Source organism: Triturus cristatus, chromosome 10 (genome assembly GCF_964204655.1).
Source record: "Triturus cristatus chromosome 10, aTriCri1.1, whole genome shotgun sequence".
Classification (NCBI taxonomy): domain Eukaryota; kingdom Metazoa; phylum Chordata; class Amphibia; order Caudata; family Salamandridae; genus Triturus; species Triturus cristatus.
In genome coordinates, this window is record NC_140593.1 from 767,189,339 (window position 1) to 767,212,775 (window position 23,437).

Below are 23,437 nucleotides of genomic sequence, written 5' to 3' on the forward strand. Positions count from 1 at the left end.
ATATACCCATCAAAAGTGGCGATAATTCAACTGCAATATCATTTGTCGGAAGACAAAAAAGAGGTTTAAAATGCCTCAACCAAACCTCTTCACTTAAACCGGGAGTTATAGCAGAAGATCCCTCTTGTCTACCAAACCTAACTAAGTTCCAGAAGGTTGTGGAATCATGACTATCCAGGGCATACGTTATACTATCCCACCTGGCAGCCTCCCAGTCTTTTTTAGATTCAGATGTTATGGATTTATACAAGAATCTGGCTCCTCTAAAACTGTGCGGGGTACCACTTTTCACCTCCCGCAGGAGTGCCCGTTTAGCATCCCTGCAGTTAGAGTTGAACCAGTTAGCTTGTTTCCTCGCCCCATTTGACTTGGGGTTGGCCGCAACATAAAAAAAACTGGCGGCCATAGTAATGAGTTTAGTGTGGATAATCTCTAACTCTTGGAAATATGATAGATCCTGACTACCCTCCATAAGAACAAACACTTCATCTAGGTGGTTAGCCACATGGGAGTACAATGCAGCGATTTTATCTGGAGTTGTCAAAAACTTTGACCACCTAATGCGACGACCGCCTGCCACCACTGTTAAATTAGGTGCTATAGAATGGTCCGAGATCCCTGGAACTCGTTTAGGGTCCAAGTGGTGCAGAAATTCCAATCTAAGGAAATTGTGATCACTATCAACCCGATCCACTATGGTGAAAGACTTGAGATGGGGCCAAAACTCCACGTTTACCAAGATGTAATCAATAGTTGAGCTTTTTCCCAATCTATTATAAGTACGCTTCCCCGGGGTATCAGGAGCAAGTCTGCCATTACAAGCTCGAAGAGAGTGAATAAGTAAGAGCTTGTTGATCTCAATAGCCAATGGTGTTAAGCGTATAGCAGAATACGTAAGGCAATCCTGAATATCCCAGGTTGAATCCTCCTCAGAAGTAATAGAGGGGATGCCAGCCAGGGGTTCAAAGTGACAATTAAGATCACCCCCAATTACTTTGTAGGCAAGTGCAGAAAACAAGGTCAAGAGGTCGTCGAGGGCTTTAAGAATAGTAAGTCCCAAGCGTAGTGGAGTGGGGCGTAAATAGATATTAATTACCAGTACCGAGGTACCGTCCCCAAACTTCAAAATAATACAAAGGATATCTTGTGAGTGGGAGTCCATCACTCTAACTGTACACCCCAAGTGGGTAGCCACCCAAATGCATAGATCCCCCGAGGGTTGCCCCCTGGGGCCCTGCACCGCCGGAATACTATAGGAGGCAAAACCAGCCCTAGCCGGAGAAGTCGTCATCCAAGTCTCTTGAAAGAGCATAGGTCATAATCATCTACCAATGCTTCCCAGTCAGGATTAGAAAGTTTGGTGCCCAGCCCTGCTACATTCCAGGACCCAATTAGAGAGCCAGAGTTGACGGCCCCGAAGGAACTACAGGGTGCAACTTCAGGGCCTAAAGGGAGGCCTCGGTGGGGCACCAAGGTCTGACCTGCGTCATCGGTAAAATTACCAATACTTGAGCCAGAGGAAATCATAGGTGTGTTAGAATAACAACCAGTGGGAAGGCCGGCCTCTACACTCTCCCCCACCATCTTGGTGGCATTGGCCCCATCATGTAATAAACCTATAGCCCCCACACAAGGGACTAATCAAGCCTCGTTGCCCAAAATGCCAAAAGAGTTGCTAACTGGGACATTGTAGACAGCCGTTTGCGGGCCAAAATAAGAATTCCTTGAGGCGGGCCTGACCATACCGACCGGCCGTTGATAGAAATATCCCAAAGGTAGAGGTAAAATCGAGCTCTGGGAGTGCGAGCCTTGCCATTCGAGAATGAAATTAACCACTCTAGGATCCCTAAAGTTAATAATGACACAATCCCCTCCCTTGTCTTTTTGCTTCACCCCCAACCAACTTACCCTTCGCACAAACAAAATTTCCCCATAGCCCCCTTTTGGTAGAGATCTAAAGGTATTCAACCAGTGGGTAACCTTGTTCTTCAGCTCAGGGAAAGATTCCTGGCGAGCACCAGACAATGGGGGGACGGCTGAAAGGACTACCACATATGGCGAAGCCTCCAGAGGCAACTGTGGAAGAAGTGATGGTAATAGTTGCCCAATACTATGGTCATTCCCATCGATAGAGTGGGGTATGAAATCACAGTCCACTCTCCTCTTGCCAGATGCTAAAATAGGAAAAGAAGAGGGGGGTGGGGGCAAGCTGGACACAGACACAGATGGCCTGGAAAATGGGGGAAGATCGAGTACATTAGAGCTTATAGTGGGAGGAAGTATGTTCGTAGTAGCTGATACCCGCGCCCCAGTATCATTAGGACTAGATACAGATACAGTAGGACAAGTGTCTTGATTACTAGGCATAGAAGTCACAGGAACCGTATGAGTAATCCCACTCCCGGAAGGGGCAAATAAATGCCCAACTGTTTTGCTAATAATTAAGGATACAACTCTATCAATTTTGCTCATCAAGTTTTTAAATTGAGAAGTGATGAGTTGTTCCAATTTGGTTTGCAGATCAATTATTAGGTGGGTAGCCCATACTGGAGGTGCTGGAGAAGCAGACGATTGTGTTAGTCCTGAATTTGAGGATACTCTGAGTGCAGAGCTATTTATAGAAGGTTTAATAGTTGGCTTTACCTTCTAATTTTTGCCGCGAGGCTTTTGAATCCTAGGAATTACTTGGGGAACCTGGGGTGATGATATGTTATAAGGTGAAATGGCCACTGGGCTGGCCGCCAAGTTCTCTTGGGCACAGGGAAGCTCGGCAAATAAGGGCACAAGTAGCGAAACCTGATGATTATCTGAAACGATGGAGGCGTTCCCAAGTATTGGGGGGGAAAGTAAACTTGGAGTAAGAGAGAGGCGTCTCTAGGTATTCTCTATTGCAGTTGCCACCACCCCTATAGTTTTTTGCAACATTTTGTCAATAGTAGTGAGATTAGGAAGAGGAGTGTTAGAGTCTACATTTTGTCTAGTGCGGGGGCGACTAATCGCTGGCTTAGTTTTGCCCATTGTCTTAAGCCTAATAAGACAAGGTAACAACTAATAAAAAAAAGAACCAAGGACTATAGCATCCCTCAATTATAGTACCAATTTAACCAACACAGTTGCCCACAAAAGAAATAAAACCAATTATAAAGTCACCCTGCGTAAAGCACAAAACAGTCCACAATGGTATCGTTACGTAACCTGAACCAGTCCACAATTCGGCAGCCAAGAGAAGTTACCCAGCCCGGCCTAAGACGGCCCGCCCTTGTCCCGGGCTTCTCCCGGCGCGTCCCGCGCGCGTCCCGCGGGACGAGGTTCCACACAGGCCTTTATGCGCCTCCTGGCACCTGGAAGTAGCGTCAGCGGCGTCCTCGTCAGAAGCGGGATTGCTGGGGAATGGAGTCCCGACCACACCATACAGCGGAGCCAAGCCCGGCTGGGGGAAAAATCACAAGGGAATAGCGGAGCCAAGCCCGGCCAGGGATAGTTGTTTAGAATAAGTTCCACAAGGGCCTCAGCCCCACACAGGCCTTTATGTGCCTCCTGGCGCCTGGAAGTAGCGTCAGCGGCGTCCTCGTCAGAAGCGGGATTGCTGGGGGATGGAGTCCCGACCACACCATACAGCGGAGCCAAGCCCGGCTGGGGGAAAAATCACAAGGGAATAGCGGAGCCAAGCCCGGCCAGGGATAGTTGTTTAAAATAAGTTCCACAAGGGCCTCGGCCCCACACAGGTCTTTATGCGCCTCCTGGCACCTGGAAGTAGCGTCAGCGGCGTCCTCGTCAGAAGCGGGATTGCTGGGGGATGGAGTCCCGACCACACCATACAGCGGAGCCAAGCCCGGCTGGGGGAAAAATCACAAGGGAATAGTGGAGCCAAGCCCGGCCAGGGATAGTTGTTTAGAATAAGTTCCACAAGGGCCTCGGCCCCACACAGGCCTTTATGCGCCTCCTGGTGCCGGGAAGTAGCGTCAGCAGCGTCCTCGTCAGAAGCGGGATTGCTTGGGGATGGAGTCCCGACCACACCATACAGCGGAGCCAAGCCCGGCTGGGGGAAAAATCACAAGGGAATAGTGGAGCCAAGCCCGGCCAGGGATAGTTGTTTAGAATAAGTTCCACAAGGGCCTCGGCCCCACACAGGCCTTTATGCACCTCCTGGCACCTGGAAGTAGCGTCATCGGCGTCTTCGTCAGAAGCGGGATTGTTGGGGGATGGAGTCCCGACCACACCATACAGCGGAGCCAAGCCCGGCTGGGGGAAAAATCACAAGGGAATAGCGGAGCCAAGCCCGGCCAGGGATAGTTGTTTAGAATAAGTTATTAAGTGGTATTTACATACTATTTATTTACCAAGGCATTTCATTTAGCGGAGACCTAGGCCGAAAGGGCAATGAAGTGCTTCACAAATAATAGAGAATAAGTGTAATAGCATTAATCTTCTGATGTCTTACAGTATTAATTTCTACATGTATGGAAATGTCTACATTGTTGGTGCAAGATGAAAAGGTGGTTTTAAATCTCCTCAAAATGTATGTAGATTAAGGATCAACCTTAGGTGCTTTGGGAGTTGAGTCCTTACTCTGGTATTTGGACAAAATATCGATTTAGAAATATCAAACTACAGAAATATTCTGGCACATGCATCAAGCAAAATACCCCTTGCAAAAATTGCGATTCAGTAAAATAGCCGGTAACACTTTCCAATGCATCAACCCCAATAGCGAAAAAACCAGAAAATCGCAAAAAAGGCCCCGCAAAATTAGCGATTAGCAAAATAGTGATTATATAATAGTGAAAACTAAAACTGCTCCTGCTAATAGTGATTAGCTAATAATGAATCACAAACCAATGCATCAAAATTCGCTAATAGCGATTTTCACAAAAATCGCTATTTAGCAAGAGCAGAATAAGGGGAATCTCAACCAGGAGGTAAAGTTGAGAGAAAAAAAAAACTTTGTATCACAGGTGCAACCAATCTGAAACCCTTTCAAAATGCATCAGGAGACCCCGTAAGCCATTCACAATGGCAGCCCTCTACGTGCTTGCAAGGAGGATGAGGATAAATGCAGCAGGCCAGCGCAGGAGGAGGATACAGGAGAGGGTATTCCGAGTGCGCATAACATTGCTGAGCCAAAATGAGGAAGAAATATATGATAAGTATCGTCTGAATCGTGCAATGATAATGCGCCTCATAGCAGATTTGGAACCCCTACTGCAGCACCAGACCCGTAGGACCAATGCCATTCCTGCACACGTCCAGGTCCTATGTAGCCTGCACCAACTGTCGTCAGGCAGTTTCCAGGGGTCGTAGTGGAAGCCGGAGGTGTATCCCAAAGCGCACTCTCACGCTTCTTCTGGAAATTCCTTGACCCAATGATGACAATGATCCATACCCACATCACCTTCCCCACAACCCCACAGGAGTTGAATCAGAGCAAACTGGAGCACTACCAGGTGGCTCAATTCCCACATGTCATTGGATGCATTGACTGCACGCAAGTCCCCATCTGTCCCCCCTCAGCCAACGAGTACATCTTCCGAAACAGGAAGACTTACCACTCCATCAATGTCCAGGTCGTGTGCAATGCTAAGCATATAATAACGGACATCGTAGCACAATTTCCCGGAAGCACACATGATTCTTATATATTCCGCCACAGTGGCATCCACAGGCGTCTGCTCGTCGGTGAATTTGTAGAGGTACACCTACTTGGTACATACATACACCTATTTGTGACATCATTATACCAAAAGTGATTGCATTACTGCGGCTAACCCTTTGCTTCCCACCCTGTAGGTGTCAGCGGGCACCCCGGATGCTCACTAACCTTACAAGCCGGATACAGCAGGAGCGATCCACGACGCTAGAGTCCACCCTCCCCAAGAACGGTGCTGCCGATGAGGACTCGTAGTAACCCTCGATAAGCAACACCACCCCGGGGATGACGGGAAGGATAACAGGGGGAAAGGCAGCGGCGACTACACGGGACTGGCTCTCTGGGTACCCACTCCTGTAGGGAGAGAAGGACAGGTTGAGTCACCGGCACACAGACTGCAGGGAGAACCACCAGTACAGCAGCACACATACACACACAGACGGATGTCTGTGTCGTCAATTCAGTATCACGCAGCACTAGGTACTCACGGCTCAGCAGGTATAGGCGAGAGGCGAATGTTCCGGTCGTCGTTACCAAAGGAAGGGGGGTAGGGCCGCTCTCCGAGCCTTTCAAACGGCTCCAAGCGGAGTAACAACCCGCGGAAGGGGTTGATTGCTGTAGCGGGGTCCGGGTGCTCTCCGAGCCTTTCAACGGCTCCAAGCAGAGTAACAACCCGCGGAAGGGGTTGACTGATGTAGCGGGTCCGGGCGCTCTCCGAGCCTTTCAACGGCTCCAAGCGAAGGAAGGATAATGGTCTTGGGGAAGACAGGACGCTTCCGAGGTGGGGAGAGACTCCAGTCGGGTCTCTGGTCACGGCGGTGTCCTCAAGTGCAGCGCACTTCAGAGACGTCAGGGATGAAGCGTGGTGCGGGTGGAGCGTTCTCGTGCGCTCAGGGTCTTGGGGTCGGAATCCACGGGGTCGGGTCAAGTCCGTGCTAGGGAAGCACGGAAACCCTGGCGATAGGAAACCGCGAGGTTCGTACCTCGCCAAACGCCAGGCGGAACTTGATTGTCAAGCCCCCGGCCTTCCGTGTACGAGGCTTTTGTACTGCCTCCGGAAGTGCGCTCACGCGTGCGCTGGGGCCGATGGGTATTGTAGTTTCATACCCTCGGCTCCCCGGCGCCGCGCAGAGCGTCCCTGACTCGGCTCAATGTCGACGCCTGACAGAATCCCCCGGCAAGGGCCGGCGTCTCGACGGGCCTCCGGGTTTCGTAGGATGAGCCGCGTGGAAGCGGCGTAGCAGCCCTGGGCACCGCAGATTGGCCAGCGGCTCCCAGGACCTCTCCTCGGGTCCATACCCTTTCCAATCGATCAAGTAGTGCAACCTACCTCTGATGTACTTGGAATCTAATACCCCTTTCACTTCATACTCCTCCCCTCCATCTAAGAGTAGGGGCTGTGGTTTTGGGGTGAGTCTTGTGCGAGGGAGGTAGGGTTTGAGTAGAGAAACGTGGAACACGGGGTGTATGCGCCATGTAGGGGGGAGTGTCAATTTCATGGCCACAGGGTTCACTACCTTTGTGATGGGATACGGGCCCACGTACTTTGGTTTCAGGCGGGCGTTCCCCTTGATTCGGAGGCGTTTTGTATCTAACCACACCATGTCTCCTACAGCATAGGCCGGCTCGGGGGTTCTTCTTTTGTTCGCGTAGTGCTTGTCTCGTTCTTGCGCGGTTGCCAGTTGTGTCTTTGCTGTTTGTAACACTTTTTTCAGGTGCGAGTGGTGTTCTTGGATTGACGGGTGTTTAGTTTGTGCAGGCCATTCAAAGGGCAACATGTTTGGATGGTATCCTGTTAAACAGAAGAAGGGGGAGCATCCTAGCGATGAATGCTCGGCATTATTGTAGGCGAATTCCGCCATCCACAGGAGGGTACTCCATTCTTCTTCATGGAGTAAAGTAAAGCAGCGGAGGTACTGCTCTAACGTCTGATTTAGTCTCTCCGTCTTGCCGTCCGTTTGAGGGTGGTAGCTAGTGGAGAGACGCGCATCCACCTTCATAACTTGACACAGGGCCTTCCAGAAGCGTGACGTGAACTGCGTGCCCCTGTCAGTAACGAGAACAGCGGGGATTCCATGGCTCCGAACGATGTGTTGTAAGAACTGCTGGGCTAGTTCCGCCGCTGAAGGGAGTTTGTCCATGGCCAGGAAATGGCCCATTTTTGTCAAGTGGTCTATGACAACCAGGATGGTAGTCATTCCTCTACTAGAGGGCATGTCCACTATAAAATCCATAGACAGAGTGTGCCACGGAGCGGGGGGGATTGGAATAGGTCGGAGCAATCCGCTCGGTCGTTGGTGTTGAGCCTTCCCTTGTGTACAGATAGCACATTCCGCTACGTAGGCCGCAGTGTCCGTAGATAACGTAGGCCACCAAAAATGGCGCTTCATTGCCTTCGTGGTCTTCAGTACTCCCAGATGACCTCCCAAGGTGGAGTCGTGAACCCATTGCAAGGCTTGTTGCTGCAGGGAAGGAGTTGGCAGGTATAAGCGTTCGTCGTGATATAATAGACGCTGTTTGGAAGACCGGTGTAACGGATCTTCGGCTATCCATCCTGCTTCATCGGTTCCAGCGGTTTGGTTTTGTACTTCTTCCACGAAGTTGGGTGTAGTGGCGGCCGCCGTCTGTACCTCAGGGAATGAGGTTGGCTTCAAAATCAGAGGGTTGTCTGTGGCGGACGTGGGGTTCGTAACGAAGGGCTGGTGGGGCCGGGACAGAGCGTCAGCCTTTCCGTTCTGTGGTCCAGGACGATATTTGATTAAGAAGTCGTAATCAGAGAAAAACAACGACCAGCGTAATTGTCTGGGTGTCAAGGCTCTGGCGGTTTTTAAGAATAGGAGATTCCGATGGTCCGTATAGATTTCTACGGTATGTCTTGCGCCGAGCAGATGATGACGCCACTCTTCACACCCTCTTTTTATGGCCAGAAGTTCTTTATCCATTATGCTGTAGTTTACCTCACAGGGAGATAGTTTCTTGGAAAAGAACGCAACGGGGTGCAACTGTCCGGTTTCCGGATGTCTCTGTGATAAAATGCCTCCTATTGCATACTGGGAGGCGTCGGTTTCGACCATAAAGAAACGTGTGGCGTCTGGATGTCGGAGTACCGGTGCGGTGGTGAAGCAGATCTTCAGAGTCTGAAAGGCTTGTTCCGCTGCCGTGGTCCACTGGAAGGAGGCACCTTTTCGTAGGAGAAGTGTTAACGGCTGGATAATGCCTGAAAAGTTCTTTATAAAGCGGCGATAAAAATTCGCGAAGCCCAAGAAACTTTGTAGGGATTTCACGTTGGTAGGTGATTCCCACTGGGTAATAGCCCGCGTTTTCTTATCGTCCATGCACAATCCGTCGGGACCGATGACGTATCCCAAGAATTCCACCTCAGAAACGTGGAACGAGCACTTCTCCAGTTTGGCGTACAGCGCATACTTCTGTAGGCGCTCCAGCACTGCCGCCACGTGCTTCACATGTTCTTCTCTGGACGCAGAGTACACCAAGATGTCATCGATGTACACGATGCACGACACGTCCAAGAGGCCCCTCAGTACTTCATCCATGAAGTACTGGAACGCGGCAGGGGCGTTGCATGGGCCAAAGGGCATCACCGTATATTCGAACAAGCCGAATTTGGTCCGGAAGGCGGTTTTCCACTCATCTCCGCGTTTTACTCGCACCAAATGGTAGGCTCCCCGGAGGTCCAGTTTGGTGAATATGGTCGCGGTTTTCAGTTGGTCCAGCAACACCGGGATCAGCGGCAAGGGATATCGGTTTTTTATAGTGACCTTGTTGATTGCCCTGTAGTCTATGCAGGCCCGTAACCCGCCTTCTTTCTTCGGAATGAAGAAGATCGGTGAGGAGGCAGGTGAGGAAGACGGGCGTATGAACCCAGAGGAAAGCATGTCATCTAGATAACTCCGGAGATACGTGGTTTCGGCTTCGGTTAGGGCGTAGATTCTACTGCAAGGTATGCTGGCTCCAGCCTCTAGCTCGATGACACAATCATACTCCCTGTGCGGGGGTAATCTCTTTGCCTCTTGCGTGTTAAAGACTGACTGATATTGGTCGTATTCGCTTGGTAACGTAGTGATTGGACGTACCCCTTGCTGATTGCCTGTGCTGGCCAGGAATCTCGCGGAACTGCCCCCCCGAGGCGAGGTTCTGACTTGCTCAGCGGTGCAGTGTTCGTGGCAAAATGAAGAATTCAGCGTCACGGTGCGTGCAGTCCACCTCACCAAAGGATCATGGAGTGTCAGCCACGGCATTCCTAGGATGAGCTTGAAGTGGGGTGCGTCGATTAGGTCAAAACATATCCATTCGAAATGGTTCATCCCTATTTGCATCAAAAGGGGCGTGGTGTGAAAACACACGGGACCTGAGGTCAGAGCCGATCCGTCCACTGCCTTCACCATCTCGGGGGTTTCCTTTTGATCGCAGGGTATGTGTAAGTCTTTAGCGTATTGCTGATCTACAAAATTGCCGGTGGCGCCAGAATCCAATAGGGCGTGGACGACCACAGATATGTCCTGAGGCAAGTTCAGTACGATGCACACGTTCATGTGGGCGACTGAGGGTTGAATCGAGTTCGCTGCAGCCGGGAAGACCTCATCACTTCTAGGCCCCAAACAAGCGGTCCTCATCTTATTTGGGCTCGTCAGTTTCCCAGGTCCTCGGACGTGTAATCCAATACGGACGCGGTCTTAAGCCCCGGGCTTCCGGCAGTTACATTCTTGGACCGACTACGGCAGTCTTTGATGAAGTGACCAGGCTTACCGCAATACAAGCAGAGTTTCTGAGTTCTCCTCTTCTCCCTTTCTGCTTGACTCAGGGGTCCTCGGATCCCGCCGATCTGCATGGGCTCAATTCCATCCCCTTGAGATGGTCTGTCCTCGGGAACAGTACGAGGTCGGATGGGTATAAACCTGGTATCGCAGCGGTTCTTGTCCCCTTTTCTCTCTTGAAGCCGGTGATCTAACTGGACGGTTAAATCAATCAATTCATCACAAGTGGCCGGCAGTTGTACCACTTGGGCCAGAACGTCCTTGAGTTCGCTTCTCAACCCTTGGTAGAATAAGGTAATTCTCTTTTCCATCGGCCAGTCCGTTTCTACCAAGAGCCGGTTGAAGGAAGTGATGTAGGTCAGAAGGTCCTGCGACCCTTGTTTTAGGGTAAGGAGTTCTTTGTCCAGCGTCATTTGATGTGCCTTGCGGTCGAACAGCCGTCGCATTTCCACACAGAAGGCTGGGAAGTTGTATAGCACCGGATCATCCCGTTCGATCAACGGGAAGGACCAGCTAGCAGCGTTGCCTCCTAAATACGACAGGACAAAGGCAGTTTTGGCCTGGTCAGTAGGAAAGACAGTCGGTTTGCACAAGAAATGGAGCCTACATTGGCCCATAAAGATGCCGTACTTCTTCGGGTCCCCAAAGAAGCGTTCAGGTGGGGCCAGGGGCAGTTGTAAGGGCTGCATGACATGTACCGGGGGAGAACCGGAGGGGTGAGATGCAAAGGATGCGCTATGCGGGAAGACCCCGGAGGTGGGTACGCCCCCGCCGGACGCCTGGGCACCCCCATCCACTGCCTGGGGTTGAGTGCTCCTGGGTGGAGGTAGAGTCCAGTCTCTAATATAGGAACCCCCTTTGGACCCAGTTGGTGGGTGACGGGACAGGCAGGCTACCTCTCTTCTCATGGTGCCCATCTCATTCTTCAGCTCTAGATTCTCCCCCCTAACGGCGTCTACTTCTACTCTAAGTGCGTTCAAGGTCTCCAGCATGGAGGCAAGGACAGTAGCGGTATCCATCGCTCAGGCTGTATTGATCCGTGGGCTTGACAATCTGTCAGCGGGCACCCCGGATGCTCACTAACCTTACAAGACGGATACAGCAGGAGCGATCCACGACGCTAGAGTCCACCCTCCCCAAGAACGGTGCTGCCGATGAGGACTCGTAGTAACCCTCGATAAGCAACACCACCCCGGGGAGACGGGAAGGATAACAGGGGGAAAGGCAGCGGCGACTACACGGGACTGGCTCTCTGGGTACCCACTCCTGTAGGGAGAGAAGGACAGGTTGAGTCACCGGCACACAGACTGCAGGGAGAACCACCAGTACAGCAGCACACATACACACACAGACGGATGTCTGTGTCGTCAATTCAGTATCACGCAGCACTAGGTACTCACGGCTCAGCAGGTATAGGCGAGAGGCGAATGTTCCGGTCGTTGTTACCAAAGGAAGGGGGGTAGGGCCGCTCTCCGAGCCTTTCAAACGGCTCCAAGCGGAGTAACAACCCGCGGAAGGGGTTGATTGCTGTAGCGGGGTCCGGGTGCTCTCCGAGCCTTTCAACGGCTCCAAGCAGAGTAACAACCCGCGGAAGGGGTTGACTGATGTAGCGGGTCCGGGCGCTCTCCGAGCCTTTCAACGGCTCCAAGCGAAGGAAGGATAATGGTCTTGGGGAAGACAGGACGCTTCCGAGGTGGGGAGAGACTCCAGTCGGGTCTCTGGTCACGGCGGTGTCCTCAAGTGCAGCGCGCTTCAGAGACGTCAGGGATGAAGCGTGGTGCGGGTGGAGCGTTCTCGTGCGCTCAGGGTCTCGGGGTCGGAATCCACGGGGTCGGGTCAAGTCCGTGCTAGGGAAGCACGGAAACCCTGGCGATAGGAAACCGCGAGGTTCGTACCTCGCCAAACGCCAGGCGGAACTTGATTGTCAAGCCCCCGGCCTTCCGTGTACGAAGCTTTTGTACTGCCTCCGGAAGTGCGCTCACGCGTGCGCTGGGGCCGATGGGTATTGTAGTTTCATACCCCTCGGCTCCCCGGCGCCGCGCAGAGCGTCCCTGACTCGGCTCAATGTCGACGCCTGACAGTAGGTGACAGCGCATACGTATTGCGCGAATATATCCTGACCCCATACCTCAACCCAGCAACACCACAGGAACAACGCTACAACGCGGCACACATTAGCACAAGGAATGTGGTCGAAAGGACATTCGGAATACTAAAAAGTCACTACAGGATCCTTCATAAGACTGGTGGTGCTCTACAGTACAACACCGAAACCTGCTGCAGGATTGTGGCAGTATGTGCCATGCTGCACAAGATTGCCACAAGAAGAGGCATACCAATCGAGATGGACGAGAATGACAATGATGGTGACGATCAACCACACGCACAACACCGACAGGCACATGTGGCAAACACAGCCGAAGGTCAGAGGAGACGTGCACACATCACACAACATCATTTCTGAGGTAGGTGAGAATGAGCCGTCACAAAATATCATGGATTGAGAATGTTTTATTTACATGAGCACATGTCAAACAAAAGATTTCTGTATTGAAAATTGTGACGGTGATTGCAAAGAATGATTACGTCAAAAAAAGGTATTCAACAGCACTGGAGGGCAATCACAATGTTGAAAGGGCCAATGGTTACGCCACCATGGCCAAATAGGTAGATACACATGGCTAGCGCCTCTTGCCACGTACCCAAAGCCTCCTGTCGCATGACTCTGCAACATCAGCCTGATGTGTGCTTGTGGATGTTGAGCTGCGCGAACTGCACCTCCTGATAGTGGTCACTGGCACAGACACACTACTCAGGCCCGATGCCTCCTCACTACCCTCCTCCCCTTCCAAGTTGCTAGCAATCACAGTCCCAGACTGGAGGTGTTCCACGGCAGTGGTCACTTGGGCTAAGGCCCTTGCAACGTCCCCACAGAAATGGCCCAGATCAATCTGTAAAGACACGGAGCGCCGTGCCAATACAGCAGTGGTGTTGCTCAGCTTGGTTATGGCCCTCGTATTGGCTGATGTATGTAGCAAACTCTGCCGATGCCATCGAAGCCAAGAGCGTTGTCCTGCAAGAACGGCACGGGTGAGCTCCTGTAGGCTATGGTTTGTCTTTCGGTTTCCCTCCGCAACAACTGTAGTGAGGTCACGCACACAGTCCGACATAGTGCTAATGTTTTTGGCCAGCTTGGAGATCTGTATGTTGATGGCGCTCATGTGTCTCCCCTGCAGGCGCTGCACACGAAGCATGTGCGACTCAACGCCGTCATATACAGTTGGAGCCTGTTCGGCCTGCACCGTTGTCCTAGTCGGAGCTGTGCTGGTGTTGGAGCTGGTGAAGGGACACGTGGCTGGCTGGGGACTGTTGTGGGTGCTGGAGTCGGCTCTGCTTAAATTTCTGGCAGTGTGGGTACATGTGCCCTGTGTTTTGGTGGTAGGGGTGGTGTACATTCAGGCTCCGCAGGGATCTCTACATCCGGCTCTGCAGGTGTCTTAGAGATGATGAATCGGTCACTGTCCTCGGAGTCCACCTGAGCTGCATCTGTGTGTGAAACAGTGCAGTGTTAGTAGTGTTTGTTCCAAAATATGTTTCTCACATGGCCTACTTTGTACATAATAAATCACTGATCTAAACTAACTGTCTGATGTGAAGTGTTGTTATGTTTAATTGAGCATTAATGAATATCCATGGCCACTTGGCTCATATGACTACAACTCCCATGATGCTTCATGTGTATGAGGGAATATGTGGAATGGACTTCTCCCTGCACACTGTGATTTGCCTGGGGGTATGTGCATGGATATACAGTACGCATAGTAGTAGCGCTTGCATGCATCTTACCTTGTGTACTCACTGCGCCGAAATTGTCCAATTGGGTGACTCCCACGACTGCCTCGGGCTTGATCGTCCCCTCAACGAGGTCCTCCAGGGCTGTATTAGCGGGTGCTGTCGATGGTCCCCCTCCTGTGCCAGCTGCTTCCTTCACCCTTTCGACAATGTGCTCCTTGACACGCTTCCTGAGGTCGTACCACCTCTTCTTCAGGTTTTCTATGCTGCCGTGGGTGACTCCAACAGCATTCACTCTCTCCTTGATGCACAGCCATATCTTGCGCTTCTCCGCCTCTGGCACCTTCAGGGACAACTTGCCAAACAGTTTGTCGTGGCTGCTGCTCACCCCCTCTATCAGGTGTTCGAGTTCCCTGTCCGAGAACTTCATCTTCCTCTTCCTTTGTGTGGCACTGTTCCCTTCAGCATTTTTGTCTATCCTGGCTATGTGAACTGTAGCTGGATTGTGAAGGTGATGTGTCTCTGCTCAGCTTCAGTGCTCTGCCTCCTCCTCTGAGCTCCTCAGGGCACTGAATGAAGCATGGACTGAATGACTTCCTGGTTGTGATGTCATCAGCCTGCTACTAACGCGACCGGCTTTTTGCGAATTTGCTAACACCGAAATTGCAAAATGCGAACTCGCAAATACAGAAATCGCAAATTGCTAGTTTGCGGGTTAGCGACACGCAATCATGTTTTCTGTATTTTTTTAGCGATTTTTAAGGGATCGCTAAAAATTAAAGATCCGGTACATGCATCTCATCTAGCGGATTTTTAATTGCGATTCCACAAAGACCTGCCCATTATGGAAAAACACTGGCAGATGTCGTAATACAATGGGGGTACAGAACATAAGTTTTGATTCCACAGCCTGGTACAAGCTATCTACTGCCCAAGGTCGACTGTTTTTTTCTCCCCACCAGACAGGTGGGAGAAGGCCTCATCTAACGGGAAAGGCATGCGTTAATGAGCAATATTCAACTTTATAAGAAACAAAACTTACCAAGGACCATTTCTCATAAATTATCGAGTATCAGTTTTGATTATAATACAAGATGGCGTCTGTAGAGGTAAAATGTTGGCACAGATGTCAACCTAACTTACATAGCATCTATCCTTGTTAATTGCGTATGCATACAACGAGAATGTATTATAAAATAGCTATATAAAGGATAACATAATACCGAGTAAAAGACGGGTAATATGGCAATAACACATTTCAATTCTAACACTAGAAATCTTGTAAAGAATCTAGATGTGTCTTTATTGTGTCTCTCTCTCCCATCCTAAGTTTCAAAGCATGTTTTGCAGGTAGATGGGGAAGCCAAGATTACTGGGGATGCTGGTAATTTGGAAATAAGGTCTTTGCTCAAGAGGGATGAAGCTCTTTTCAGAATATTTCTTTTTTGGGCTGCCATTTTAACACTTTTAACAAGAGTTGCTGCTACCTGGATAATGCTTTGAGGAGGCAAAAGTGGAGAAAAAGCGTCACTCAAGCCCTGATCACCAGACGGCTGGACTACAACAACGCACTGTGCACAGGGACCCACTCCGAACTCATGGGAAGACTCCAGGCAATACAGAACTTAGCACTCAAAACTGCCCAAACGGGCCCACATCACCACACACCTCAGGAAAGTCCACTGGTTCCCCATCCAGAAAAGATGCCAATTTAAGATTTTGACTCAGGCCTACAAACCCTCTACGGCCAAGGACCTGCATACATGAACCACCGCCTGAAGTTCCACCAACCATCCAGAGACCTTCACTCTGCATCCCTCGCCCTCACACAGACACCAGTCATCTGCCAAAGCCACAGTGGAGGCCATTCCTTCTTCTACCTCATTGCTTAGTACCTCTCCACCTCCGGACATCACCCTCAGTGGAGAACTTCAGGAAGAGACTCAAGACCTGGCTTTTTGACTGAGCCCAGGAACCCAGTGACTGGATACCCTCCCTGGTGATTAGCAGCGCTTTACCATAACTGATTGATTGAGTGAATGATTTTTGGAGCAAATAGGACTTTGCCCTTGTAAAGATGGGAAAAGGCTAGTGTCTCCACTGCTGCTTTTAAATTAGTGGGGGGGATAAACAGTTTTAGTTAGTTTTATAGGTGCAATTAGAATTTTGCAGCTTATGCCTGTTTCAAGATGGGGAGTATTATTGTGAGATTCTGGTCAATTGTAAAGCCCAGTGATTTTGCAGATTGGACCTGTTTGGGAGTAATGCTGTGGAGTTAAATTATAGGAAGCCTTTTTTGGACTGGATGATTCTTTCTCTGGAGTAGAGTAGAAGGAATTGTGTTTTTGCTGAATTTAGTTTTAGGGTGAATTAACTCAAACAGGCAACCGGTTTTCTGATGAAGAATTTGGGAATTGTAATGTCAAATGGTTTAGATAATTCAAGAAAATGTTTTTTATAATCTGCATATTGATGTATATTAATCTCTTGTTCTTGTAGGAGCTGATGAAATGGTCCTCCATGACCACTGGAGATGAAGAGATTAAATAGAGGGGAATAAATGATAGAGACTTGAGGGGCTGCATAGTGCATTGCAGTGGCAAGAGGTTTGAAGGGGCCTAATTTAATGGATTATAATCTAAAAGAGAGGAAATATGCAGTTCAATTTAATACATGGCCTTTTATACATGTTCTGGTCATATAGAGTAGTACTACATGTCAAAGTAGTCAAATAAAGTGGACATATTTAGTAGAATCAGGGAGCATGCTTCACCGCTGTAGTAGTATGGATATTTGTTTTACTAATTAGAGCTTAGCCATCTCAGTTGTGGGCTTGATTTTGCCGTGGTCCTTTAGGGTCCTACCTTACACACAGTATTTCATATTGTTGAAGTGGCTTGGGAGCAGAGCATGATAGCATCATAGAGTCACCAAAATAAATGTTGTTGTCCATACTGCTAAGCACAGTGTAGAGTGCCCACTGGGGCACACACGTTTTCTATCAGTGCACTTTAATAGGTTTCTAATTTATTGACATGAAGGCAGATATGCTCTGGACACCGTAGTGAACTGTTGATCCCTGTACATATCATGTCTGAAGGTAATGTTAAACATCTCAGAGCATCACTTTAATGTGTAATTAAAACTTTCCCTGCTCTTCCCAGTTTCCCTGTGTTTAAATAGAACACAACACTTGAATGAATGAATTATTTGTGAGTTATATACATATGTATTCATCTATATTTAGAAACACTATTAAATTGGGTACTCCAACTGGTCTTGGCATGACTGCTATTTATTTAGCGGCTCAGATTTACAGTTTTGATTGTCCTGAGGTTCATGTGACAGTGACACTTTTCAGCTCAAAGTGTCGCAAACAGCAAGGCCGTCTAGTAAAACATGTGGATTTATTCCAAGGCTGCTCCTTAAGGCAAGAGTGCATTTGTATGTGTGTGTATGTGTGTGTCCCAAAAGCATAAATAAAGGGATGTATTAAACACAAAGGCTCCGGCCAACTACAATCACCCAGTTGAGGTGACCAGATCACCATAATTTCCATAAAATTACAAGTACCTCAGGAAAGCAAATAGGTTTCTCCACCTAATAAGCTTCAGGTGCAAGGCATAATGCTGATGCATAAGCACATTTTACTTAACTCTGTACATTGCCATTTCAGTGTGTTCCTTACCATCATACTATAGAAACTAAAGTAATCGAAAGTACATACGAATACTGTTGATGATCATATGAAGGCATATCTATCAACACACAGCCTGGACATATCTCCACTCTGAGACTAAATCTAATATTTATTCTGTGCTTTACTCGGGTGTTGAATCGTTTCTAAACTTCCCTCAAATTCTTCCATTTTATGTATTTGCAGTGTCTCTATTCCAGAAACCTGGGGAAAGTTTTCAGATAAGAATATTCTGCATTCCCAGTGTCAGCGGGTTGCCTCGATCAAGTTACGAGAAGAGATAGAAAACCTGATGGAGATTTCATCCAGGGAAATGTGGTCCAAGTTTAATGAGGTCAATGTGGCTTTTACTAAACGCATTTCTGAAATAGCCGAAACCAAGAACAGAATACAAGTTCATTTGGCAAAGGTAAGAAGGCTTCCAGACTTCTTTGGAGCAACAGTGGATAATAGTTCATACATTTCAAACAATGCATGACCATATATTCCTTGAAACTGTTGTTCTGTTCTACTTCTCTCAACATTTTCCAATTCACCTATAGAATATTAAAATGAAAAATATCTTAGATGGAAAGTTCAGATCGTGGAACGGGCAATGAGGCATGGAGTATGCTATTTCTTCAGTTGTCAGCAGTTAAAACCAAATAACAGTTAATAACTGCATTTCCCATCCACATGTGTGGGGTTTACAACCCACACCCAACATGTTTTCTCTCCCCCCTCAGTGTTCCTCATTAACCATGGCCTGCGTTTGACTTGGCAGGTATTATTCCCTGAGCCACCAACCCTAATTTCTTGTTTGGGAAGGACTAAGGATTTACGCTGTGCTAAAAAACGTGTCAGACTTCCCTGACACTGGTACAATGACTTCTTTATTCAAACAGAAAACAAAAGTTTTTAGGTTTAGGGAAGAAACAGAGGAGTGCACATTGATTTGTATCGGGGTAGTACGATGGCATGACTCACCAGTCTCCTTTGATGGCAGGCTACAACTAGCTCCAAAACCCAACAGGATACATGCATGGAACCCAGGAGAACCATGAAAACTCAACATGCAATAACTGTTAATAATCCAACAGCAGCCCAACACCCGAGAGGATTGGGAAGGGAAGGAAAAGAACAAGATCCTTCATGGCATCAAATACAGAGACCTTTCCAACATTAAACGATGGGCACCTCCCAGGGGATCCGTCAGAATTAAGGGAAACTGGTGCAAAAGGACAGGAGAATCTTAAGAACGGTCCAGAACAACTAGATACCACACATGAGACCTTCACTTTAGAGTGACCAGAATCAAGTTTGCCTTCTACATTCTTGTTTGCGGCATCACCCTTGTGTTCTTGACAAATGGAGGAAAAGTATAGCAGTCCCCATTTATGGAGGAATGTATCCAGTGCAGCCGCTTATGAATCTGGTCTAAAAGTTCAAATGATTCTGGAGCTGTGTATTCAACCTTATAGCAAACAGGTCTGTTTCACATCGACCCCCATCCCTCCAATTAACTAAACACCTTCCAGGACAGCATCTGTTTGCTGTCCCTGGGGTACTAGGAATACCAGTCCATAGCTATATTCTCTTTCCATGGCATATATTTTGCCCTTCCTGAAATATCTTTCTTGTGGCACAAGTGGCAAAAGTCCTTGGTCAACTTGGCCCACATCTTGAACTTACCACCACATTGTCCATCCACAGAGGAATGCAGCACTCCACTCTTTCTTGAATGCAAATGAGTCTATTTGTATTTCCATACATTTGATATGAAGTTCAGCTCTTCTCTTGATGATTCGTCGTGTAGCAGCATCCCCATGGTGTGCTGCATAGCCTAAGAAAAGGGAATCCATCACTATGACCAGGAACATAGCTCAACCTTTCCAGGCTTCCATGTCATTTAGCCACCACTGGATCTTTCCCATCAGTCATAAACTCTCTGAATACTTGGATCCAACCTCAAGCACACCACCCTCAGTTTCTACAGGAACCGGTATTGAAGGAGGTTGGAAAGAAAGCTGTGAAAGACACCAGGCATTGTATATCTTTTTCTTTAAAAAAGGCCCTCTTCAGTGCTGTCCAGGTAGATAACATTACTCATTCAACTGGTCCTCAAACTTCACCAATGGATTCATCCATTTGGCAAAGCACCACAGAGCTCTGAAAGCCAGAAAAAGGCTGCAAACTCAAATCTTGAACACTCTAGTAAAACCGAAAGAATATGGGGTGAGGTGAGGATATTGGGATTTTCACGTACATGTCCTTCGGGACTAGCCAAATCATTCAATCATCTTCAGAGAATGTCCCTGAAAAGATAGATCCCCTCTGTCTTGAAATACCTATAGAACAAAGCAACGTTAAGCTCTTTTATCAGAATGATTACTAGCCGATCACCCCTGTATCGCTTTCCACCAGGAACAAGTTGCTCAAGTAAACCTTTAGGTGTAATACTGTAGATACTATCCCCTCTTTCGCTTCCATCTCCATTACCTCTTTGTCCATGAGGGTCTACCCCTCCCTGAAAAAAGCTAGGTTTGTAGTTTTACAACCTGTCTCTGGGTCCCATAAAACTCCATCTGAAGCTCCATGACCAGCTGATGTACACATACAACGCCAGTCATAAAATGCCATATGTGGATGAATTGCGCTAATCTTTCCCCAGTATTACTTGGGAAAATGGATAATTCTCATCCGAGTATCCTTTCATGTTGGTATTAGAGAAGCTACAGTAGTTTCATCTGGCTCCTTGTCCGTGGTCTGCTGAGCTCACCAAGGAGATTCTCCTAACCAACTCTGGACCACTTCATGACAAAAAAAAAAAAAGGAACGTAAAACTCAGTTTTCCAAGAGAGCAGGCAGTTAAAGGCCTCCTCTAAAAATATCTCCAAATCATGCTACCTCTAAAGTAAAATCTACAGTGATTTCCTTCAACCTGCTTACAATAAAACATTGTTTTTACTAAAGCTATACACATAGCAGGATCCCCTGCATACACTTGATTATTCCGAAAATATTTTAAAGAATTCTTCAAGAAACCTCTGCGGAATAATAATTTTCTCATCCTTATCAACTCGACAATTGCTCATCAGTCTAAAAACATCTTACATCAAACCTTTGATCAGCCATCCTAAATTAGAGACCAGTATCTAAAGCTCCATTTATAACTGAGTTCTTTGAAAAAGGAGCATTGGGTCAAATATCCGGCTTCAAGTGAACAACACGAACTCTAGTCTGACAGACAGACAGATGTCAGCTTGAGCATGGGTCAGCATTAATCTTCTGAAATGCCTCAATAACTCTGTATGTACTCAGCCCTACTGCTTTGGTTCATGTCATCAGCATTCAATACAATAGACCACCAGCTATAGTAATGAAGAATAAAAGACATAGAAATTGAATGTACTGTCTCCTTAACTCAATAAAATCTGACCTATGTGACAGCCCAAATTGTTACATCCATCCTTCTGTATGATGCCATTCACCTCCAAGGTAAGTGTTCCTCCTGGCTGAATAATTGCGTCTCTGCACCTAACTGTGTAACTCACCGATTCCTGACTTTGGAAACTCCTTCAATCTCATGTGCTAAAACTTTGATGATGTGACTCAACTATCTCAACACTTGAAAAATCGTCAGACCTTAAGGCTTCCCACCTTTTTGATTGCCTATTGGCAGTAAACCAATGAATCCTAAAGAATCACCTTAAATCTAACTCAGCAAACATGGAAATTCTCTAACTTGAACTCAAAATTGAAGTTAACAAAGTGACTAGAATTGCTTTCTTCACATTGAATATAGCATGTTATATCTTCCCTTGCTTAGACCCATTGCATAGGATTCAAGCATCGGGGCCATATTATAAATTGTTCCCCGGGGCGCAATGTGCTTTTGCGCCTGCTTTGTGCACCCCCAGGGCATAATGATATTACAGAAGGAGCAGTCACTCACTGCACCTGCCTGCAAGGGGATCTCTAATCCCCCATTAAAGTGCAGGTGGGTTGTCGCCTGCACTGTAAAACACAGAGCACCTTTTAAACAGCTGATCTGTATTCCAATTGATTGCGCTACCCCCACGGCAGCATGAGTTTGTGGCTGCCCTGGGGGCATCGCATTCTTTGTAATTCCCCCCACCTTCTTTGAATTTGCATGCCTCACCTTTTGAAAGGTGCGCCATTGCACAGACCTGGAAAGTGTGCTGTAGTCAGAATATGGCCCCAGTAGTCTTAATATTGCTGTGTCTTGATTATATGAATTACTTTTATTTCATACTACTGAAATGAATGAATCCAGAATTCAGGAGCTGGAGAAGTCCTAAACTTGAACGCATGGGCAAACAGTATCCCTGCCCTGACAGTCCTACACTGGTTACCAGTATTGAGAAGAAGCTCAATCTAGGCTGTCTGTGTTACTCAGGTGACCACTTCCAGGCCATTACGGACACTGTTTGTAGTGCTGGACATTTGTGTTGTAATCTAATGGATTATGGGTGTTGTAGTCTTGTTTTGCTTTCATTAAACTGATTAGTCAAACACATCTGAAATCAGTGATTTTTAAGAGAAACTTTCAGAACTGCAGACAGTGTCTATAAGGACTTGGAGTTGGGTGGTCTCCCTAAACATACCTGGTAATCCATGGGGCAAGACCCACCTTCTTACAATTTGAACCCAAAATGTCCATTCAAAGTAGAAATCTGAAGATCCAAGATAGCACCACTTCTGATATTCCCCTGTTAAAAATACATGCATTGAAGGTTGCTTCTTCTTCAGATGTGCAAGATCGGGAGCAAACTCCAACAAGCATTGGCATAGCCAATAGGTCTCGCTTTTGGGACCTTATAAGTATTTAGTTATGCAGCACAATATCCTTGGTGCAACAACAACTGTTGCATGGCTAAACACTTATAAGGTCCCAAAGGCGAGACCTATTGGCTATGCCAATGCTTGTTTATAATATACTGCTTGACTTCCGCAAACTGACCGTAAAACTAACTTTTTCCCCTGAAATTGAGTCATGAATGTTTACCAAACCACTTAAACGTTGGACAAGTGCAGCTTATCAGCTTATGTCCTTTACCTTATCATATGACATGAGGGCCTATAAAGGCTGAACACCTGCATATCCAGCTGCTGCCCACCCTTTCAATCACCCATGTTGCACAAGTAGAATTGATTACTGCTTGATTTTGTTGCAGCTGTGAGGTAGTTTGGTCGATTTGAAGGTATTTGATAGTGATCATAATTCTCTCCACTGCACCCTAAGAGATCTATGCACCATTAGGGCAAATGTCCTGTCTTCGCTAAGTACTAATGTAGCCCTGTCTAATGATAAGCAAATATTTAAATGGGATAAAGTCGAAACAAACACGGACTCCAGAGCCCTTATGACTAAGGCCTCAGGGGATGCTGTATCAGAAATTGAAGATATGGCCTTAGCCCAGTCCTGTGATTGATTATAGCAATTTAAGATTACAAAGATTAACAAGGGCCTTTTTAAGCTGCTTAACCAGTGTTTTGTAAGCCACCGTGGGCCTGTCCAGGCTT

The 23,437-nt window shown here is 47.7% G+C and overlaps 1 protein-coding gene across 1 annotated transcript in view; it reads left to right on the plus strand.

Moving 5' to 3' along the window:
- Positions 1-23,437, plus strand: part of LOC146789978 (tektin-5-like) — an 881,871-nt gene that overhangs the window by 337,192 nt on the left and 521,242 nt on the right. The window contains exon 5 of the mRNA XM_085631236.1: positions 18,098-18,320. Within this exon, the coding sequence (XP_085487362.1) occupies positions 18,098-18,320 (223 nt within the window). The remainder of the gene's footprint in view (positions 1-18,097; positions 18,321-23,437) is intronic.